This window comes from Argopecten irradians, chromosome 2 (genome assembly GCF_041381155.1).
Source record: "Argopecten irradians isolate NY chromosome 2, Ai_NY, whole genome shotgun sequence".
In the NCBI taxonomy this organism is placed as follows: domain Eukaryota; kingdom Metazoa; phylum Mollusca; class Bivalvia; order Pectinida; family Pectinidae; genus Argopecten; species Argopecten irradians.
In genome coordinates, this window is record NC_091135.1 from 36,140,925 (window position 1) to 36,159,941 (window position 19,017).

Consider the following 19,017-nt stretch of genomic DNA (forward strand, 5'->3'; position numbering starts at 1 on the left):
ACGCCGTTTCACAATGATCATGCCATGTCTGTAGGCACACGCCGTTTCACAATGATCATGTCATGTCTGTAGGCACACGCCGTTTCACAATGATCATGTCATGTCTGTAGGCACACGCCGTTTCACAATGATCATGTCATGTCTGTAGGCACACGCCGTTTCACAATGATCATGCCATGTCTGTAGGCACACGCCGTTTCTCAATGATCATACATGTCTGTAGGCACACGCCGTTTCACAATGATCATGTCATGTCTGTAGGCACACGCCGTTTCTCAATAATCATGTCATGTCTGTAGGCACACGCCGTTTCACAATGATCATGCCATGTCTGTAGGCACACGTTGTTTCACAATGATCATGTCATGTCTGTAGGCACACGCCGTTTCACAATGATCATGCCATGTCTGTAGACACACGCCGTTTCACAATGATCATGTCATGTCTGTAGGCACACGCCGTTTCACAATGATCATGTCATGTCTGTAGGCACACGCCGTTTCACAATGATCATGTCATGTCTGTAGGCACACGTTGTTTCACAATGATCATGTCATGTCTGTAGGCACACGCCGTTTCACAATGATCATGCCATGTCTGTAGGCACACGCCGTTTCACAATGATCATGTCATGTCTGTAGACACACGCCGTTTCACAATGATCATGTCATGTCTGTAGGCACACGCCGTTTCACAATGATCATGCCATGTCTGTAGGCACACGCCGTTTCACAATGATCATGTCATGTCTGTAGACACACGCCGTTTCACAATGATCATGTCATGTCTGTAGGCACACGCCGTTTCACAATGATCATGTCATGTCTGTAGACATGCGCCGTTTCAAAATGATCATGTCATGTCTGTAGGCACACGCCGTTTCACAATGATCATGTCATGTCTGTAGGCACACGTTGTTTCACAATGATCATACCATGTCTGTAGGCACACGCCGTTTCACAATGATCATGCCATGTCTGTAGGCACACGCCGTTTCACAATGATCATGTCATGTCTGTAGGCACACGCCGTTTCACAATGATCATGTCATGTCTGTAGGCACACGCCGTTTCACAATGATCATGTCATGTCTGTAGGCACACGCCGTTTCATAATGACCATGTCATGTCTGTAGGCACACGCCGTTTTACAATTATTATGAAATGTTTATAGACACACGCTGTCTGTCTTACAATGATTATGCATGACTTCAGACACAAACCGTCTCACATAGACACACACTCCCCCAAGGGATTAAATCATGTTTAGGGACATACATCGTTTTCCTGAGACTACGTAATGACACTATACTGTGTCCTAAATGGACTTCTTTACGTCATGTTTTATAGCCACCAGAATGTGGTAGGAATGGGACTACGTCTTGAGGACCTATTATATCTTTCATAATTAACAGTTTTGTGTAAATTAACTATGAGTAGAACTTGTCAGGACATTCCAACAAATGTCTGCTGTCTCTTACTGATGATGATGATCATGTTGATGATGATGAAGCTCTTGATGGTGGTGGTGGTGGTGATGATGATGCTGCTGATTGATGGTGATGAATTATTGATGGAAGGCCTGTAGCCCATGAATGAGATTTTACACGTACCTCTTACAGTCAGCGATAGCGTGGACCAATTTGCATGCTGAAAATGTACTTGATACTTAATTCCGTCCATGTACATACGTAATCTGTAATGTAATGAGAATGCAAACAGGAAGCTTTAAAAACGTTCAATAGTGACTGGGGATTTTTAAATGACTCGATATGTTTTAAAATAGAACACTGCTTACTTCCGCTCAATTCATGCATATCAGTACAACACAGCACATATCATGTTCCTTCTACACAAAGTTTTCGTACTCGTAGGCGACACTGTTGAACACTAGCTACTAGCCTCGAGTAAACACGTGCATGTATGTCACAAGTTATGGACCATTGTTGATGCACGTGCGTGTTTGTCACAAGTGTTTGGCATAAGAAACGGACCAGAGCTTTACTGCACGTGTATGTTTAGCACAAGTGATGGCTCATACCTGATTGATACAGCACGTGCATGTTTGTCACAAGTCACGGACCTTGGTGATACAGCGCGTGCATGTGTGTCACAAGCTACGGTTATCGCGCAAGTAACGGACCATGGCTGTGACGGGTGATGCAACACGTGCGTGGTAATAATGAAATGACCAGTGATACAAAGACACGTTTGTCACAAGTTACGGACCATGGGTGATACGCGGGTGTATTTCACCAGTTATGGACCAGAATGATACAGCTCATACATGAATGAACGCGGACGAATGAACGCGCACTTAGATCATGAGTGCTACCACTTTTCCAGTGGAAATAAAGTTTTAAAAGGAATGTGTATTAATATTAATGATAATGTTCCTTCCATTGTGATTGGTAATCGAACAAAGCCAAAAATATTTTTATCCACCATTCAATATACCGAGTCTACAGTATATGTGTCTGAATAAGAACGGAATGGAAATTTCCTGTGACCTGGTATATCACAATAGAATGTTGTATGCCACACCAGGTAACAGGACATGTCTCGAATGAGCAAGTTTTGTGGTATAGAATAATTTGTCTAAATATTATAACTGATGTAAAACAAATATTTGTTTGTTCAAGTAGTTAATCAATTCACGATTCACACATCATATTCTCTATCGCGACTCTCACTATAAATTACTCAATGTAACCATAAATTGAACCGTTTACCATAAAGCGAAACATTTACCATACACTGAAACATTTACCATACACTGAAACATTTACCATACACTGAAACATTTACCATACACTGAAACATTTACCATACACTGAAACATTTACCATACACTGAAACATTTACCATACACTGAAACATTTACCACAAACTGAACCATTTACCATAAACTGAACCATTTACCATAATCTGAACCGTTTACCATAAAGCGAAACATTTACCATACACTGAAACATTTACCATAAACTGAACCATTTACCATAAACTGAACCATTTACCATAATCTGAACCGTTTACCATAAAGCGAAACATTTACCATAAACTGAACCATTTACCATACACTGAAACATTTACCATACACTGAAACATTTACCATTTACCATAAAGCGAAACATTTACCATACACTGAAACATTTACCATACACTGAAACATTTACCATACACTGAAACATTTACCATACACTGAAACATTTACCATACACTGAAACATTTACCACAAACTGAACCATTTACCATAAACTGAACCATTTACCATAAACTGAAACATTTACCATACACTGAAACATTTACCATAAACTGAACCATTTACCATACACTGAACCATTTACCATAAACTGAAACATTTACCATACACTGAAACATTTACCATAAACTGAACCATTTACCATAAACTGAACCATTTACCATAAACTGAACCATTTACCATAAACTGAACCATTTACCATTAACTGAACCATTTACCATAAACTGAAACATTTACCATACACTGAAACATTTACCATAAACTGAACCATTTACCATAAACTGAACCATTTACCATAATCTGAACCGTTTACCATAAAGCGAAACATTTACCATACACTGAAACATTTACCATAAACTGAACCATTTACCATAAACTGAACCATTTACCATAATCTGAACCGTTTACCATAAAGCGAAACATTTACCATACACTGAAACATTTACCATAAACTGAACCATTTACCATAAACTGAACCATTTACCATAATCTGAACCGTTTACCATAAAGCGAAACATTTACCATAAACTGAACCATTTACCATTAACTGAACCATTTACCATTAACTGAACCATTTACCATTAACTGAACCCTTTACAATTAACTGAACCATTTACCATTAACTGAACCATTTACCATAAACTTAACCTTTTACCATAAACTGAACCATTTACCATAAACTGAACCGTCTAATATAAGTTGAAACTTAACAACATCAAGAAGAACAACCGACCATTAACATAAAATCCATAAATGAACCATTACTGTACATAACTAAATTACATAATTACTAACCTTTAATACTGACCATTATTTTATAACTTTTAACGTCTAATATAAGTTGAAACTTAAACAACATCAAGAAGAACAACCGACCATTAACATAAAATCCATACAATGAACTTTCTCCATTTCATGAAATAGAAGCCACACCATACCAGGCCTTGATCAAAATGCTATAAAGAAAAAGTGTCACTTTGATTCTTGATTCTCCTTGTGGCTGTTACTGAAAGACAGAATTTTCCCCAGGACTTCCATGCTTTTGAGCTGTATAGAATAGAACTTAAAACCGATAAAAAGAGCAGATTTGAGCAATGGTCTGTGATCTCAACTGAATAACAATTGAAGATTTATTACTGATATGCCTTTATTGGTTAAACTACCCTCTGTTACTATGTATAGATTGGTTTTCAATATACATTTAATTTCATTAAAAGTTCAGTTTGGCGTTTGAGACTGGAATGCTGCTCGCGCCGCAGGTGGTAACTAATGATGACGTCGGTGCCATGACCTGTCGGTAGCGTGCGTCCTTGACATTAGACGTTGTAATACAATGTCCTATATCATAATTTGGGAAGATCAACATGACCTCATCAATTGTTACGCAAAAACTCGAGGAACAAAAATAAGCTTTCAACGCCACTTCCTGTCATTTCGCTAATACAATGGAAGCATTCATCACACACAGTCCGCTTTACACAGTAGGTAAATAAATAATAGGAGGATTTTTATTTTATACGGAACGTACTAATGTGTGAAATATTTGTTTGCGACGTATATCATGAGTTGTATAATGATCTGGTGAAGACTGAAGACCAAATTGTCTAAATGTGGCAAATGTATAAGATCTTCCATTGATAACTCTATATTGAATGGTCATATCTAGTCCAATTACCAATTGAGTTTCTTGATGGTATATGTAGCATTCGTTATCATCATTAGTTGATTATCGAAGTTCAAACAACCAAAGAGTTTGCACAATCATCAGAAGGACAACAACGATTCTCTTTCACACGATCTACAAAGGTTCACATATATTTTTGTACGATCAAACGTTACACTGTGAAAAGAAAAGAACAAGATAGTATTTGATCAATTAAAATTTTGCTTGTACGACCAATTTATGACCAATACAACCAATGTCGTATTAGCACAATCAACAAAGATTTTCAGCCTTTGTTCAAAGCAACTACGAACTTATTGTGATTGTCAAAAGCTCAAATCAGCGTAAAACGGCATTTGAATTATCAAAACAACTAATATATCTTCGTTACATGATCTCACAAAGTCCAAAACAACCAACATATGGATCTTCGTTACATTATCTCCCAAAGTCCAAAACAACCAAAATCGTCTTTACGCTGTGACTATCCAAAAAGTTTAGTAAACGCAACAACAAACGTTTTCGTTTGATCAATAACGATTAAAATCAATCAACGTTTGCTTTACACGACCAACAAATTATTAAGCCAATTAAGATTTATTATTTACACGATCCCCCAATGTTCAAAACAATCAAAGTTATCTTTGCGTGATTGCCCAAAATTCGAAGCAATCACATTTTTTGGCACGATCAAGAAATGATTAAATTAGTTAAAGTCTGAAGTATCATTTATATGATCAAATTATGAACAAAACAACTTTTGTACGGTGAACACGGGTTCAAAACAAACGAAATGGCTCCTTTACATGATCAAAAAATTATCAAAGGAACGGAAATATTCTTTACAATAGAAATTCAAAGCGACTTTTAACCATTTTAGTGATAATCAAATCTATATCATGCAAACTTATTGTTGGATGTGCAGGGGCAGCCTACTGCAAGTATTAGTTAGCTTTAGTACATGAACACACGTCGTGTCCAATGACGGAATTGTCGAGACAGAACTAAAATTGTCTCGCGGTGATGGTTTTGCTGAACGCATTGCAGCCAGGATAGATACTCAGGTTTGTCTTGTTTTGCTGCACGGCCGACCACATTGTTGATGTTTCCATAATGGCACCTGTGACCCAGGTATGTGCTACAGGTATCGCTGTCCAATAATGCGTGGGTAGACATTGCAGAGACTGCCAAGTGGCAACAACACATTCCACAGGCTGTATCGGTGAAGTGGGGTTAGGTAACGGTATGTACATACACATCTGTGAGAACGGTCCCGAGAGTATGAGGTAAAGTACAGTACGTTGGCAAAGGGGTGGAGGGCTGGGGGGTCTCATCGGTGGCTGTGTATCTCTAGGAAGCCGTCATCCCTCTAAAGAAAGAAATCATCGTTATTGGCATAGGGACCAGACGTAAATGTCGCGTTGTTACTAGCGTCTGTTTAGATCAACGTGCTCTAGTTGTAGTCAGAATGTCTTTTCTGGCAATGGCGCAAACTCTTTCGCTTTCCCGATGTTCCTAGGCCTTTTCATTTGTCAGCACAATGCTCCAATGCCTCAAAAACATCTGTAATCTTATTGATCACCATATGAATCGGCTTAAAAGTAATTCTGATCTCACACCACTTCTACAGATTTGGGATGGTTTGTACGAGCTTCTGTAGAAATAGACAATGTATATCTTATAGCTATTTACGTGGTTGTAAACTGTTCTACCAGTCAGCTTTTATTTAAGCAGCTTCAAAGACATTTCTTAAACACAAACATTACAAATAGCAAAGATGAAAATCACGAAAAAGTGTCCAATCGATAACTTTTACGATTCGATAAGTTGGTAACCAAAGTACTTGCTCTACAGATAACTATCGCGCCACTCTAATGACAGACATGCTGCATGCTGTATACATTGGAGAAGAGTTTCCACTATGTCAAGGAGACACAACACGACCATACCGTTCCTAAAACATACAGACATTTCACACACAACATGTAGGAGAGGCCGACCAAGTCCTTAAATGACCTACTTTCATGAATACGTGATGTTAAGTTTAGTCGGCGTTATACATTGTCGCTAAAACTTGAAGCAAAGTGGTATACGGATGAGAGAAAAATCTAGAGATCGAAGTTCTAATGGCAAACAAAGCCACATTCAACGCAATATGTCACGATTGACTTGGCTCTAAATTAACTGCTATGTCATGAGAAAGCGGACTATCATGACCGGAATGGCAGCTCCTCAAGGGATTTGCGAAAACCATCGGTTACGTGCAAATGACACAATAACAATTACTGAATGCTTGTGAACCGTCTCGCTAATGGACGTATTGAGACTTCTTTGTTTCGGCGCTGTAGTAGTTAGTATATCCTCGATATTCCAGGGGTTCCGATCACTTACGATCTCTACACCCCTGGACTATCTCATAGTAAAACTGGAGGCAACAGAATAGAACAGGTAACTTAGTCATTTGATGTACATCAAAAGAGCCGTATAACGGTACACTGTGGTTGACTCTGTGGCTTTGATGTTAGGCGTCGCTCTCTCTGTAGTCTTCATATGAAATATTTGCTAGCCTGTGATTGGTCAAATGTTTTCCGCTGAGCTGCCTTCAATTTCACTATGAGATAGTCCAGGGGTGTAGAGATCGTAAGTGATCGGAAGCCCTGGAGTATCGAGGATGAGTTAGTATATATATTCACAATTGTTATCATTATCATTGTAAACGGCCTTGTATCCGATGATAAATGTTATTACGTTCGTTCAAATGAACAAACTGAATTGACCATACGTCGGTGTCACAACGCACTTGTGTGGCCTGGCCCGTGGTAGCTAAGCAGTACTGTTACACATAGCAATAGATCAATCGGGTGACTGAAATAGTGGCTAACTCCATAGAAAATCACCAGTGGGTTGTCAGCGTCCGGAAGACTGATTTCGTACAGACAATGCTACACTCCTTTGTAGCTATGGAGGACAGATACTAGGTAAATACGCATGGAGACTGATAGGTGGACCGTCATGTTTGGTGACGTTACAACTACACGGTCCTCTTTATCCGTTACTACGTGCACTCGAGAAAGTAATTTTACTTACTTATTCATTATTTCACCTTATCGAGCGACAATACCTGTAATTAGATTTCGGACCAATGAATAATTCAAGTCCTATTTCAAATAAATTTGAATCTATATGTCTTTGCTCGGATTTGAGACTATCTTTACTCGTGAGATCAAGAGATTTGTTACGTAATATTATAATGCCCCAACTGTGTTCACCAGGGTGATGTCTTCAGACATAATGTCTTACAACGAACATTCTAAATTGAATAATGAATACATGTATTTAAAAAAAAAAAAAAATCTCGTATCATAAAGTTAAGGATGTTTAATTTGTTTCATTGACCTCGTACTTTGCCCTAGATCACAATTTGAATCTACATTATCGGTACAACACCGTATTACGTGTTTGCCTCATCAGAGATTGATAACATTTGTCATGTAAATTGTTAATGTGATAGAAAATGTGCTCATACGTGTATGTATACACGTTTTTTCATTGAACTTCATTCCTTTGTACATCGATTTAGAATTTTGCTCTCAAAGGTTATCGTTTCCAATTTATCCAACAGACATCTGTACGGTGGCTGGGAAAGAACATGAAAAATAGAAGGTATTGCGTGCGAACGCAGTACTTTTGCGCGCGAACGCAATACCTTTTGCGTGTCAACGCAATGCAACTGCGTGTGAACGCAATGCAATTGCGTGCGAAACTTTTTATTTTCTATGACTTTTCCCAGTCCCGTACATTTGGTTTTGCATTTGTATATAGTGGTCTTGAAATTCTATTATAACATTTAAAGATGCTTCACCGCTGACAAATGGTATTTTTTCACAATCAAAAACAGGAGGAGACGATTTAGTATTTTTCTTCAGTTACAAAAGTTACATACTTTACACCATTACCACCGGTAAAAAGTTTTTCATATTTCTAATTTTGATTCAAGTTAGAAATATGAAAAATGATTGCATCCCGAAAAAATTCCGTGGCACTATATCCTACATGGAATGAAGTACTGATTGCGCATACACCAATGGCGAAATAAATTATTTTATATGTTTTTTTAATTTTAATTAGGCATATATACATGATTAAACACCAATTATTGTTCAAATGAAGAATATCATTTATGCTCAGTCGGCGGTGGAGTATCTTTAACGTGATATTATATGCATAGCTGGATTTATGCATGTACATGTATAAGAATATGTGTTCAAGCTTTAACATTTTGGAATTAATTATAGTAAGTTAGTATGCGTGCATTCATATACATGTACAAACTGTAGTCATGTGAATAGATATATAGTTTAGAAAGACTAAATGTAAAGCCTCTAATTTGGTTTGGAAAGACTGTACGTAAAACCTTAAAAAGGGTTTATAAAGCCTTTAGAATGGTTTAAATGTAATGGTTTATGTAAAGCACTTAAAATGATTTAGGAAAAAGTGTATGTAAAAGATCTTATGATTAATTAGGTTGAGGATGGGGAGGGACGGTGTAGGGGTTGTGGGGGTAGGTTCACCCTCGATGATCCAAGGGTTACTATCACTAACATTATAACCAATGTCAGTGATAGTAATCCCTGGAGTATCGAGGGTGGGATAGGTTGGGAGCGAATAACACGATAACTGTAGTTTTGCCTTTATTTGTGAGAGGTATGATTAAATATGCTGTTTGAGGGACGGATTCTCGGTTTAGGCCAGCCCCGGGGCCGGGTCAGAGGTATACATGTCTATCAATCAGAACAGTGTGCCAAGTGTTAACGTACAAATTACACGTCTGCCAAGCTGTCAACACACAAGATGTAAACAAAAATACTCATCAAATACCTTTTTATTTGTGTTGTAGACTGTGTGTATTTTCTGACGGCTGGATTGAAGGAAAAAAGATCACCGAGATAGCGCTGGAATGATCAGGGCTCTCAGCCAACAGATACAGTAAGAATTCTTAACTGGTTTTTACTCTAATGCCGCGTAATGTTTCATATCTGTAATAAAAATCCTAAGCAGTCGATTTAGAGGTTAAGATTCTCTGCTAAATTCTACGAACACGTATATCTCTTCGATCATGCGTTACTGAAAGCAATTTTGATTACCATTAGAACAGAAAAATGCACATGGTTTACGTCATCATTATGGAACGTGCACACGTGCACGTCAATAATTGATATCACGTGACCTAAACAAATGTACGTGCATCTTTGTAATATGATATAGTATAGACCGGATTTAACTCATTCATGTACATAATTGAGCTACTCTATTGCCGGTTATTTTTCCAAGAAGGAAATCTTCCCGATTTCACACGGAATGTTATTGAAAGGAGCGAAAAATTAAGTTCTTGAGTAATACTCATTTTGTAAGATACACGTACTGTTATTATAAAAAATCGATCAATGAAAATTAAAGTGTTTCAAATTATTAAATCAAATTCGCAAAGTTTTTGACCCCGTGGAAATTACTGAAAACGCGGAATCTATAGTACCTCTATTCAACATAGGGACTTGGTATTTAGTAATAAATGTACAGTATGTGGAACACAGGGACTTGATATTGAGTTATAATGTAATAAACCGTTGTTCGGTAAAATGGGATGTATGAGGTTAGGGGTATTCAGCAAAGGGAAGCCAAACAGGCTTGGCATTGCAATATGCAGACATATATTCTTAGTACTTTGGAGCCGCGGTGGCCGAAAGGTTAATATCCCGACATACAGTTAACACTCTAACTCTGGGTTGCGAGTTCGAATCCCTTGTCGGACAATTGCCAGGTACTGACTGCTGGTCGGTGGTTTTTCTCCGGATTTCCTTTACCAACAAACCTGGCTCGTCCTTAGATGACCCTGCTGCTAAAAGGACGTTAAACTTAACAAAAATAAACAAACCGTGTGTATATAACAAGCACAGAATGAGCACATGTACCCCTCCCTCTCCCCACATCGTTACCCCTTCATCACCTACCCCTTCCCATATTTCTCTTCTTACACCACCTGCCTCTTCCCCTAACCCTCTCTACACCATGCACCTGCCCCGACCCCTATTCTCACCTGCCTCTTCTCCACCCCCACACCTACACCATCTGTCCCTTCCCATCCATCACTAAGCTGTTATACCTTTATGTATAGTCTACATGGGTTGTACACATACAATGCACCACAGCAAAACAAATCTGTGTGCTTGTACCTATTAGTAAAACTAGTGAGTTGGTATCTTTCTTTACAAGTACTGTGTTGGCCTGTACTTCATAGACAACCCGGACATCAAACTCGATACATATTACAAATATACACTTTAGTTCGGGTACAAAAATGAAACTAAGAGAGTACAACATACATGTAATGTACGCATTTATTACTAGACTAGATAGGAAAGGATGTTGTTTACAAATATTTGGTATGTGCATGATTTGATGTGTGGCGTTGATAGCTTCTGATTACATTGATCTGTGTCTTGATGATCTTTGAGAAGGTTTGCCTTTCTGTTGACGCTTGCTGCAACGATCCTTCAATGTTAGACTTTTTTGGTGCCGATAATTTCATCTAAATATTGACGCCTACTTCAATTATCGCTTAACATACTTGACTATGTGTTGGTGCTTTTTTAATAATAAACTGGTCTTTGCGATGACGCTTGCTGGAATAATCTTTGAGATTATTTCTTATTGTGTGGCGATTGAGCGATGAATACTATTAATACTTCAAGTCTTACATTGGTAACGTAACATTGAAAGGACATAAACAAATGGCAGTGTATTTAATATCATCAGCTACGTAAATCCCAAATATCTAGTCCACAGGTTTTGACTATATATATACGGACACAATTATAATGTGTATTAATGGGACCCATTATTATTATATATATATAGAATAAAAGTGTCCATATATCGATATTCAAAAGCCTGTGATCTAGCCAAGAAAAAACACCGTGCTTGTTTAAAGGCTTCGAATCATTTGCAAGCATACTGCACGTTTACTGAAACAACACTGTTTACCCGAATCATAATTGATAACAATCTGCATTGTCAACATTTATGACGATGACATCTTTGATTCTATTGGATAACCATTAACTATGTGATTGTCAGCTTTGATATTGAACATCAATATGGCCGACATTCCATGCCCATTGACAACGTCTCTCGCTGTCTCCCAGATATGATTTCGTGTTTAAGAAACCTTGTTTCCACTTGTATGGCGACACAACATATAGCTAGTCAATCTTGGAATTGGGAATCATTTTCGAAGAAATAGAAGACAATTATATGGTCACAGTTTGATGTCGACAAGTCCATGTCTGCAGTGTGACATTGATGACTTCTTGTCTGTAGGTAAGAGATCGATATCGCATGGCTATATTTCTCATCGTCCTTAAATCCCGCGAAAGAAAGCTATAGCACTCAGATCGTCCAAGTTCACGACCTCTGGTTAATGCTTCTGTCTGTATCCATATGTCTACTCTCATCTTCGTGGAGTCATATCGATGCTTTTACAGCTTTAGTCATCGGAATATGATGTGGTCCAATTCAATTTTGGGAGGACAAAATCCTTTATTTCACTTTCTCTGAAATTGGTGGTGTTCTTTAGATTTCAAATCAATATAATACAGTTGTCGTTGTGAAGATTCTTTATCGAATTCATTACGATTTGTATGAAGAATGTCGTCAAGGAAACATGTCGCCCTTACTCTTCCGGAGCATGTGGTTCTAATCTGTTTGTACTTCTTACGTTTCTCTATCTTGTTTCATTTGGTATCGTGTAATCAATTTAAAGTTTCAACTATAGTTTCATTTTTGCGGTAGTACTTGGTATTTTTGTGTGCAGATGTTTAGTAAAGCTTCTGTATTGCCAGATATTAGATAATTCTTTATCTCGTGGTGTCATTTGCAGGGATTTTTATCTGATGAGTCAGCAGACTCAAAGTAAAGAAAAACTTGAACTTGAGGTCACCTTTGTAATTAATTGAAAACCTAAGTCAGGCGATGAAACCGTTATATCCCCTCGTTGACTGTCATTGTATACATACTGTTATGTTATAGTACAACACGCGATGATGTGAAATGGACATCACGCTAGTCATTATTTTAACAAGAGACAATAGAATATGACGACAAATTTATATAAAACATGGCTGTCTTATACCAAACAAAATGCATGTATGCAGGTCAAGCTTCGTGCATGTACATGTATTAATGACGCCAGTTTGGAGCCACGTAAACAAGCCCATGTCGAAGAGAATTTAAAACGAAGCAGGAAGTGTGTTTACAATTTCCCCTATTCATCTTCCTGTTTAGAAGTCGTTGGGGATAACACACGCAAGTCACGTAATGTGGTAATTAAAACTTTAATTATGTTTAGCTTTTTGTCCTTTAAGCATATGAACTCGCTCACCACATCTTTGAACTCGAGATTGGGGGCTATTGGTAGATGTCATATACCTTAACCTTTTACCTACCTGGTACAGAACCAGACATGGTTTTTATGTAACATTTATTACTTTGTAATATGTAAGCAAGTGAAAGAGGTGTTAAAAATACTTTGTAATAAATAACAAATCAAATGAGTGTTAATTTTAAAAAAAAATTCTTCTCAGATTTTCAATTTCAATTCTTAAGCATACCAGCCATACATTGTTATGTTTGAACCACCAATTCTACATCATTTGAATCTGGTCTGGATTTATCAACGATACATACATGTATAACCAGTTTTCCAAAGTAGGTTTAATTCGACCCATTTACATTCTTCACTCGTGTCTCCCATCGACATACACATGGACAGACCCAGCATTCAACATTTCCCCGCACACTTGTCATCTTCACATATACTTCCTTATAAGAAATCCTTACAGTTTAATTTCATACACAAGTCCATGATTTAATGACAATCGTGAGCGAATTGAGTTATTGAATTGTATTGCCTCTAATGCTGACGTGGATACACGTGTCATACAGCATGTCATCGCGAATGTACGAACTTTACCTTGCACGAAATATCCCCGAAAAAGAAAACACAATCTTATATGATGGTAATTGGGAATATTATATATTTACATATTATATTATTAACATGATATTTAATATAACCACTGTATTGGCTAGTTGACAATCATTTCCGATAGTTGCCAACTGAATGTACTCAATGTTTAACTGGTTACATCAATTTCCATAAGTAGTATAATTTCGATTCTAAGTAGATTAAAGTTATTGTTGTTTTCCAGATCTTTCAAAACTAGTAATGGGATTTTCTTCATTCCGTTTGTCAACTCTAAGACAATACTTCTTATAAGCAAACCGTCAGAGCATTTTATGCTTATCACTGTTTCCAATGACAATGCTGTGTCTTCTAATGCCATCACTGTTGTACCCGTTTGTCACTCGAAGACAATTATTTTCACGAGTGTTCCGTCTTCCCTGTAACACAAGTTCATCGTTTCCGATAATGTTGTGTGCCTTCCAAAATGAATGCTGTTGAATCCGTTTGCAACACCATCAATTATTTCAAGAACCGTGAAAAATAAATGCGTTTTATTGAAATCTCCTTATATTAAAATCTGTAGAGAAAATGCATTATATACGTAAAACGAATGTTGAAAGTGTCCTCAGTATTTGTACGAGAAAGAAGATACGTCATCGTCAACACTGCTCAAGCAGTATATTCATTTTCATTCACAGAGACAACTACAAATGGCTACCGTTCTGGAACTGAAATCTTACTTCCAAAAGTTCGATGTGAGGTATGACGATATACAAGTCGTTATACCAGAGAAAATCCGAAAGGCAAGTGTCCTAATACCATTATTACTGGTAGACGGGGAATGGCACGTGCTTGTCACCGTTAGGGCAAAGTCACTCCGGAAGTTCGCTGGTGTTGTTGTATTTCCGGGAGGTTTCCAAGAAAAAGCGGATGTAGATGGCGTTGATACCGCACTTCGTGAATCAGAAGAGGAAATTGGATTGAAACCAGACGATGTTGATATAATTGCTATACTACCCCCAACAATGGTAGAAGGCGATATCTGTTTAACGCCAGTTCTAGCAGCGATTCCTTCTGACTTCCGGCCAGTACTGAATACACAGGAAGTGCTCAAAGTATTCTATTTGCCTCTGAGCAGATTTCTTCGTGACGACTCTGTAAGAAAAACCTGGACTTTCGAAAACGAGGAGGTGTATTCGCACACGTTTACTGACATCATTGATGGGGAGAAAATGTCAACTTCCGGTTCTGTATCCTCGTTCTGTATGTTGATAGCTCTAGTTGTACTACAATCTACGAAGTTAGTGTCTCTCACACCAAAGAACTTCCTAGATAAAGATACTGCTTTTGCTCATCATGCCGAATACACCAGACAACTTTTCGAGACAAAGAAAATACTGAATAAATTATGATGGAACGGACATTTATGTGGTTGGTTTGCAGTCTTAACATGTGTAGAACAGTCTCTCTGCAAAGACCAGTATCTAAAGTCTAAGTCGTCTCGTCGTCTCGACACGAGCTAGACTGACAGATCACGTAGATCAACGGGTATGTCGGATTTCCTCCTAATACCCAGACTTGGGCACGTCCTGAAATAATATGTATTAATGATTCTAACAATATTAAATGAATCCCTGTATTAACAAGTGAAAATCAACGAATTATAGAAATCTGTGTTTAACTACACGTTACTGATGCAGATTCCTGGTCATATTTACAATTCTGAACTAATCACCTATCGGATGTAAGAATTATTATTCTTTGGTCGCAAGAGTAAGCTGTTGGGACCAAACTGATAAAGAAGCTTATTAATTGGCGTATCGGGAAAACTGTCGGTGACACGTAGGGCATAATATTGATTTGTTTTGTTCTTCAAAGACATGAGTAAATCTGAATGTTCTGGAAGACTGTCGTTCTAGTGTTTTCATTGACACTGTCACATTGTTAGCCTTTGACATTAGTATAATACTATGTATGCTGCCCCTTCCTATTTGGCATCTAAAGAGTTTACAGCCATTTTCCCCGTTGCTATTAATTGTGGCCTTCTAGTAGTGATGTTCAGTGTCTTGTAGTTAACATTTTAGTGGGGAAGCACTGGAAAGTAGACATGATGACCGCTATCACAAGGAGACACAACACCAACATACCGCAGGCTACCAGAAAATATGCACGCGCACACAACACGCATTCACATTGCATGTAGAAGAGTCTGTCCGTATATAAAAATACATCAGTTGTTGATATATTATGCAGAAACCGCAACGCCGGAAGTAAGGATTTATTTGTGACGCATATAAAAAGATCTGTGACGCAATTATCAATGACATTAATACCTACCGTTCATTATACCATCCAGTGCTGTCGTATGTTCTAAGGACCAGTTCCACTCCATGTTCGATTTATACATAAACAAGGACAGTGTAACATGACGGCAACTCAAAAAGATGAAAAATAATTGTAATATTGACAAGCAGTCCTTATCTAGAACGACAATCAGGTGCTATTGATATTTTCTAATGACGTGAGGTCGTATTTTTCATTATGTAAAGAAAAGTTTGACACTGACTTGAAAAATACCGTGAAATAGATGTGAGTATTTGATGAGTTCCACTTTGTACGGATTAAAATGGCGATTATTGTATTATTGTATAAAAGTTTGAATTATAAGATATCCACATCCCCTACTGAGCGGGTGAACTTTGTGTTTTATTCCATTGTGATTCTAATAGAGCTATATATGTCTCAGCTGTATCGATGGTGTCAAATTTTCATCGGAAATAATTCCATTGGCGCCAATCAATAAACATTATATCCAGACGATTGAACGAAATCACACAATATCCACAGATAGTTATGTCAGTACATGTACAAACCAGACAATACACTTTAGTATTTCACTTTTTTTTCTTTAATACAGTTTTAATAGCTTTCTTTTGAAATATTATTCAATATATACAAAGTGAAATAGCTCGTTAGACATTCAGTTGTTAACTAGGGCATATAGTTAACCCAACTTAACATTCAAAGCTCCGGCTAAAAGTCTTGCTGAACCAATATACAGTTATGCTTAAGCATGGAACTTGCACAAGTTTCTTAAGCTATTTTATGTAATCGATTAAAATCATATTTTGATCTCCATGTACGCCATTTCATAAAACTCTCTCTCTCTCTCTGTTCGTATTAAAACTTAACTTTTAAATACAGCGTGTAGAGAAACATTTACAATATCAAACATTAGAACTAAACATATACCCGGTATAACAAAGAGGATCTTACGGAATGACGTTGAGATCAGGATATGTTATAACGCGATACACTCAAAAGCAAATAAACTAAAACTATTTTCCAAAATATTAAAGAATCTATTAAAGTATAATGTTTTACTGACACATAAGACGGTTTGTTTGACTTTTAGATGATAAGCGAGAGCGACCTGAGAGCCCGGTTCAGAAGATTCGACATTCGTCTTTTCACATCTCCATTCAAATTGCTCCCAGAACTGAGAAAGGCGGGTGTGTTGGTACCATTGTTCCAGAGAGACGGCGAATGGCGGGTACTCCTAACCAAGCGAGCGTCCCATCTCCGTGTCCATTCCGGGGAAGTCGCCTTTCCGGGAGGAAAACAGGATGACGGGGACACAGACGAAGTGGCAGCAGCGCTTCGAGAAGCAGAAGAGGAAATAGGGTTAAACCCCGAGGATGTACGAATAGTAGCCGTCTTCTTGCCTTCGTATGTGACCAAAAATATCGTCGTTACTGCGGTTCTGGGCTTGATTCCTTCAGATTTCGTACCAAATATCAACACCGAAGAAGTAGAAAAGACATTTGACTTGCCACTTCGTAGATTCTTAGAAACGGACTTCACGATATATAAGATACCATTTCACGGTAAAATTGCGTGCGTCCATTCATTTGCAGATGAATGCAACGGTGATACTTTTATAACGTTTGGGTACACGGCGATGTACTGTATGAGAGTGGCTGTGGTGGCCTACCAGGCAGACACTCGTATGCAGTTTATAGAAGGTATATGGACCACAAAGGATGATGCTTTTTACGCGCGGGGAAATTTCCTTAATGTCTTTCTTGAGGATAAAAGATCCTCCAATTTATGATCGAAATTTGCCGTAGTTTTGCTTTTTATTTCGTAACTGGCGTTAAACTCTTTGGGCTTGGACCAATGACGATTTCATCTTATCGTTTATTATTCTTAGAATGTATCGCCGCTGTAGCATCGGCAGTTCAGTCATACACGTATCATCAACAAAACGCAATACTGTATTTTCATCTGACCCGAAGAATCAGGATGACCTATAGTCGTCATGTTTCGTCCGTCGTCGTGCGCCGCGTCCGCCGTGCGTAAACTTTTCACATTTTGAACTTCTTCTTAAGGTCTACCAGTGCGATTTGGCTGAAAACTTGCATGAAATGATCCTGACATGGTCCCGACAAAGTGCTGTTATTTTTCGGGTCGATCCGAAATCCAAGATGGCCGCCACAGCCGCCATCTTGAAAACACATTTTGAACTTCTTCTCAAGTTCTACCGTTGTGATTTGGCTGAAACTTGCATTAAATTATCTTGACATGGTCCCGACAAAGTGTTGTTATTTTTCGGGTCGATCCGAAATCCAAGATGGTCGCCACAGCCGCCATCTTGAAAAACCTTTTGAACTTCTTCTCAGTTCTACCCATGCGATTTGGCTTTGCATGAAAACTTGACATGGTCTCAAAGTTATTATTGAGTCGATATGGCCACCCATGCCGCCATCTTGGCATTTGAACTTCTTCTCAAGATTCTATTTGGCTGAAACTTGCATGAAATGATTCTGACATGGTCCCGACAAAGTATTGTTACAGCTCTGGTTGATACCAAATCGAAGATGGCTACCATGACACTATATCTAATAAATTTCCTACATGAAAAGGCTCTTGGGCCTCTTTTTTGAAATAAAAATTTGTTGAAAGAAATTGAAAATGATTCTGACATGGTCCTGACAAAGTGACACCATAAAAATTTAATTTTACTATTGCCAAGGTAGTCAGATAACCGTTAAGGCCCTTTGGGCCTCTT

At 38.0% G+C, this 19,017-nt stretch overlaps 2 protein-coding genes across 20 annotated transcripts in view; one reads left to right on the forward strand and one right to left on the reverse strand.

Moving 5' to 3' along the window:
• Positions 1 to 1,695, reverse strand: part of LOC138315333 (nuclear factor of activated T-cells 5-like) — a 49,021-nt gene extending 47,326 nt beyond the window's left edge. For all 3 annotated transcript variants that reach the window (XM_069256272.1, XM_069256274.1, XM_069256270.1), the window contains exon 1: positions 1,613 to 1,695. In XM_069256272.1, coding sequence (XP_069112373.1) covers positions 1,613 to 1,688 — 76 coding nt within the window. In that variant the 5' untranslated portion in view covers positions 1,689 to 1,695. The remainder of the gene's footprint in view (positions 1 to 1,612) is intronic.
• Positions 1 to 19,017, forward strand: part of LOC138315337 (peroxisomal coenzyme A diphosphatase NUDT7-like) — a 33,742-nt gene that overhangs the window by 5,913 nt on the left and 8,812 nt on the right. Inside the window, exons 2-4 of one of the 17 annotated variants that reach the window (XM_069256291.1) lie at positions 6,069 to 6,167; positions 9,822 to 9,910; positions 17,362 to 18,069. In XM_069256291.1, coding sequence (XP_069112392.1) covers positions 17,362 to 18,060 — 699 coding nt within the window. In that variant the 5' untranslated portion in view covers positions 6,069 to 6,167; positions 9,822 to 9,910 and the 3' untranslated portion in view covers positions 18,061 to 18,069. The other 16 variants (XM_069256286.1, XM_069256290.1, XM_069256293.1 and 13 more) reach the window with 16 other exon arrangements.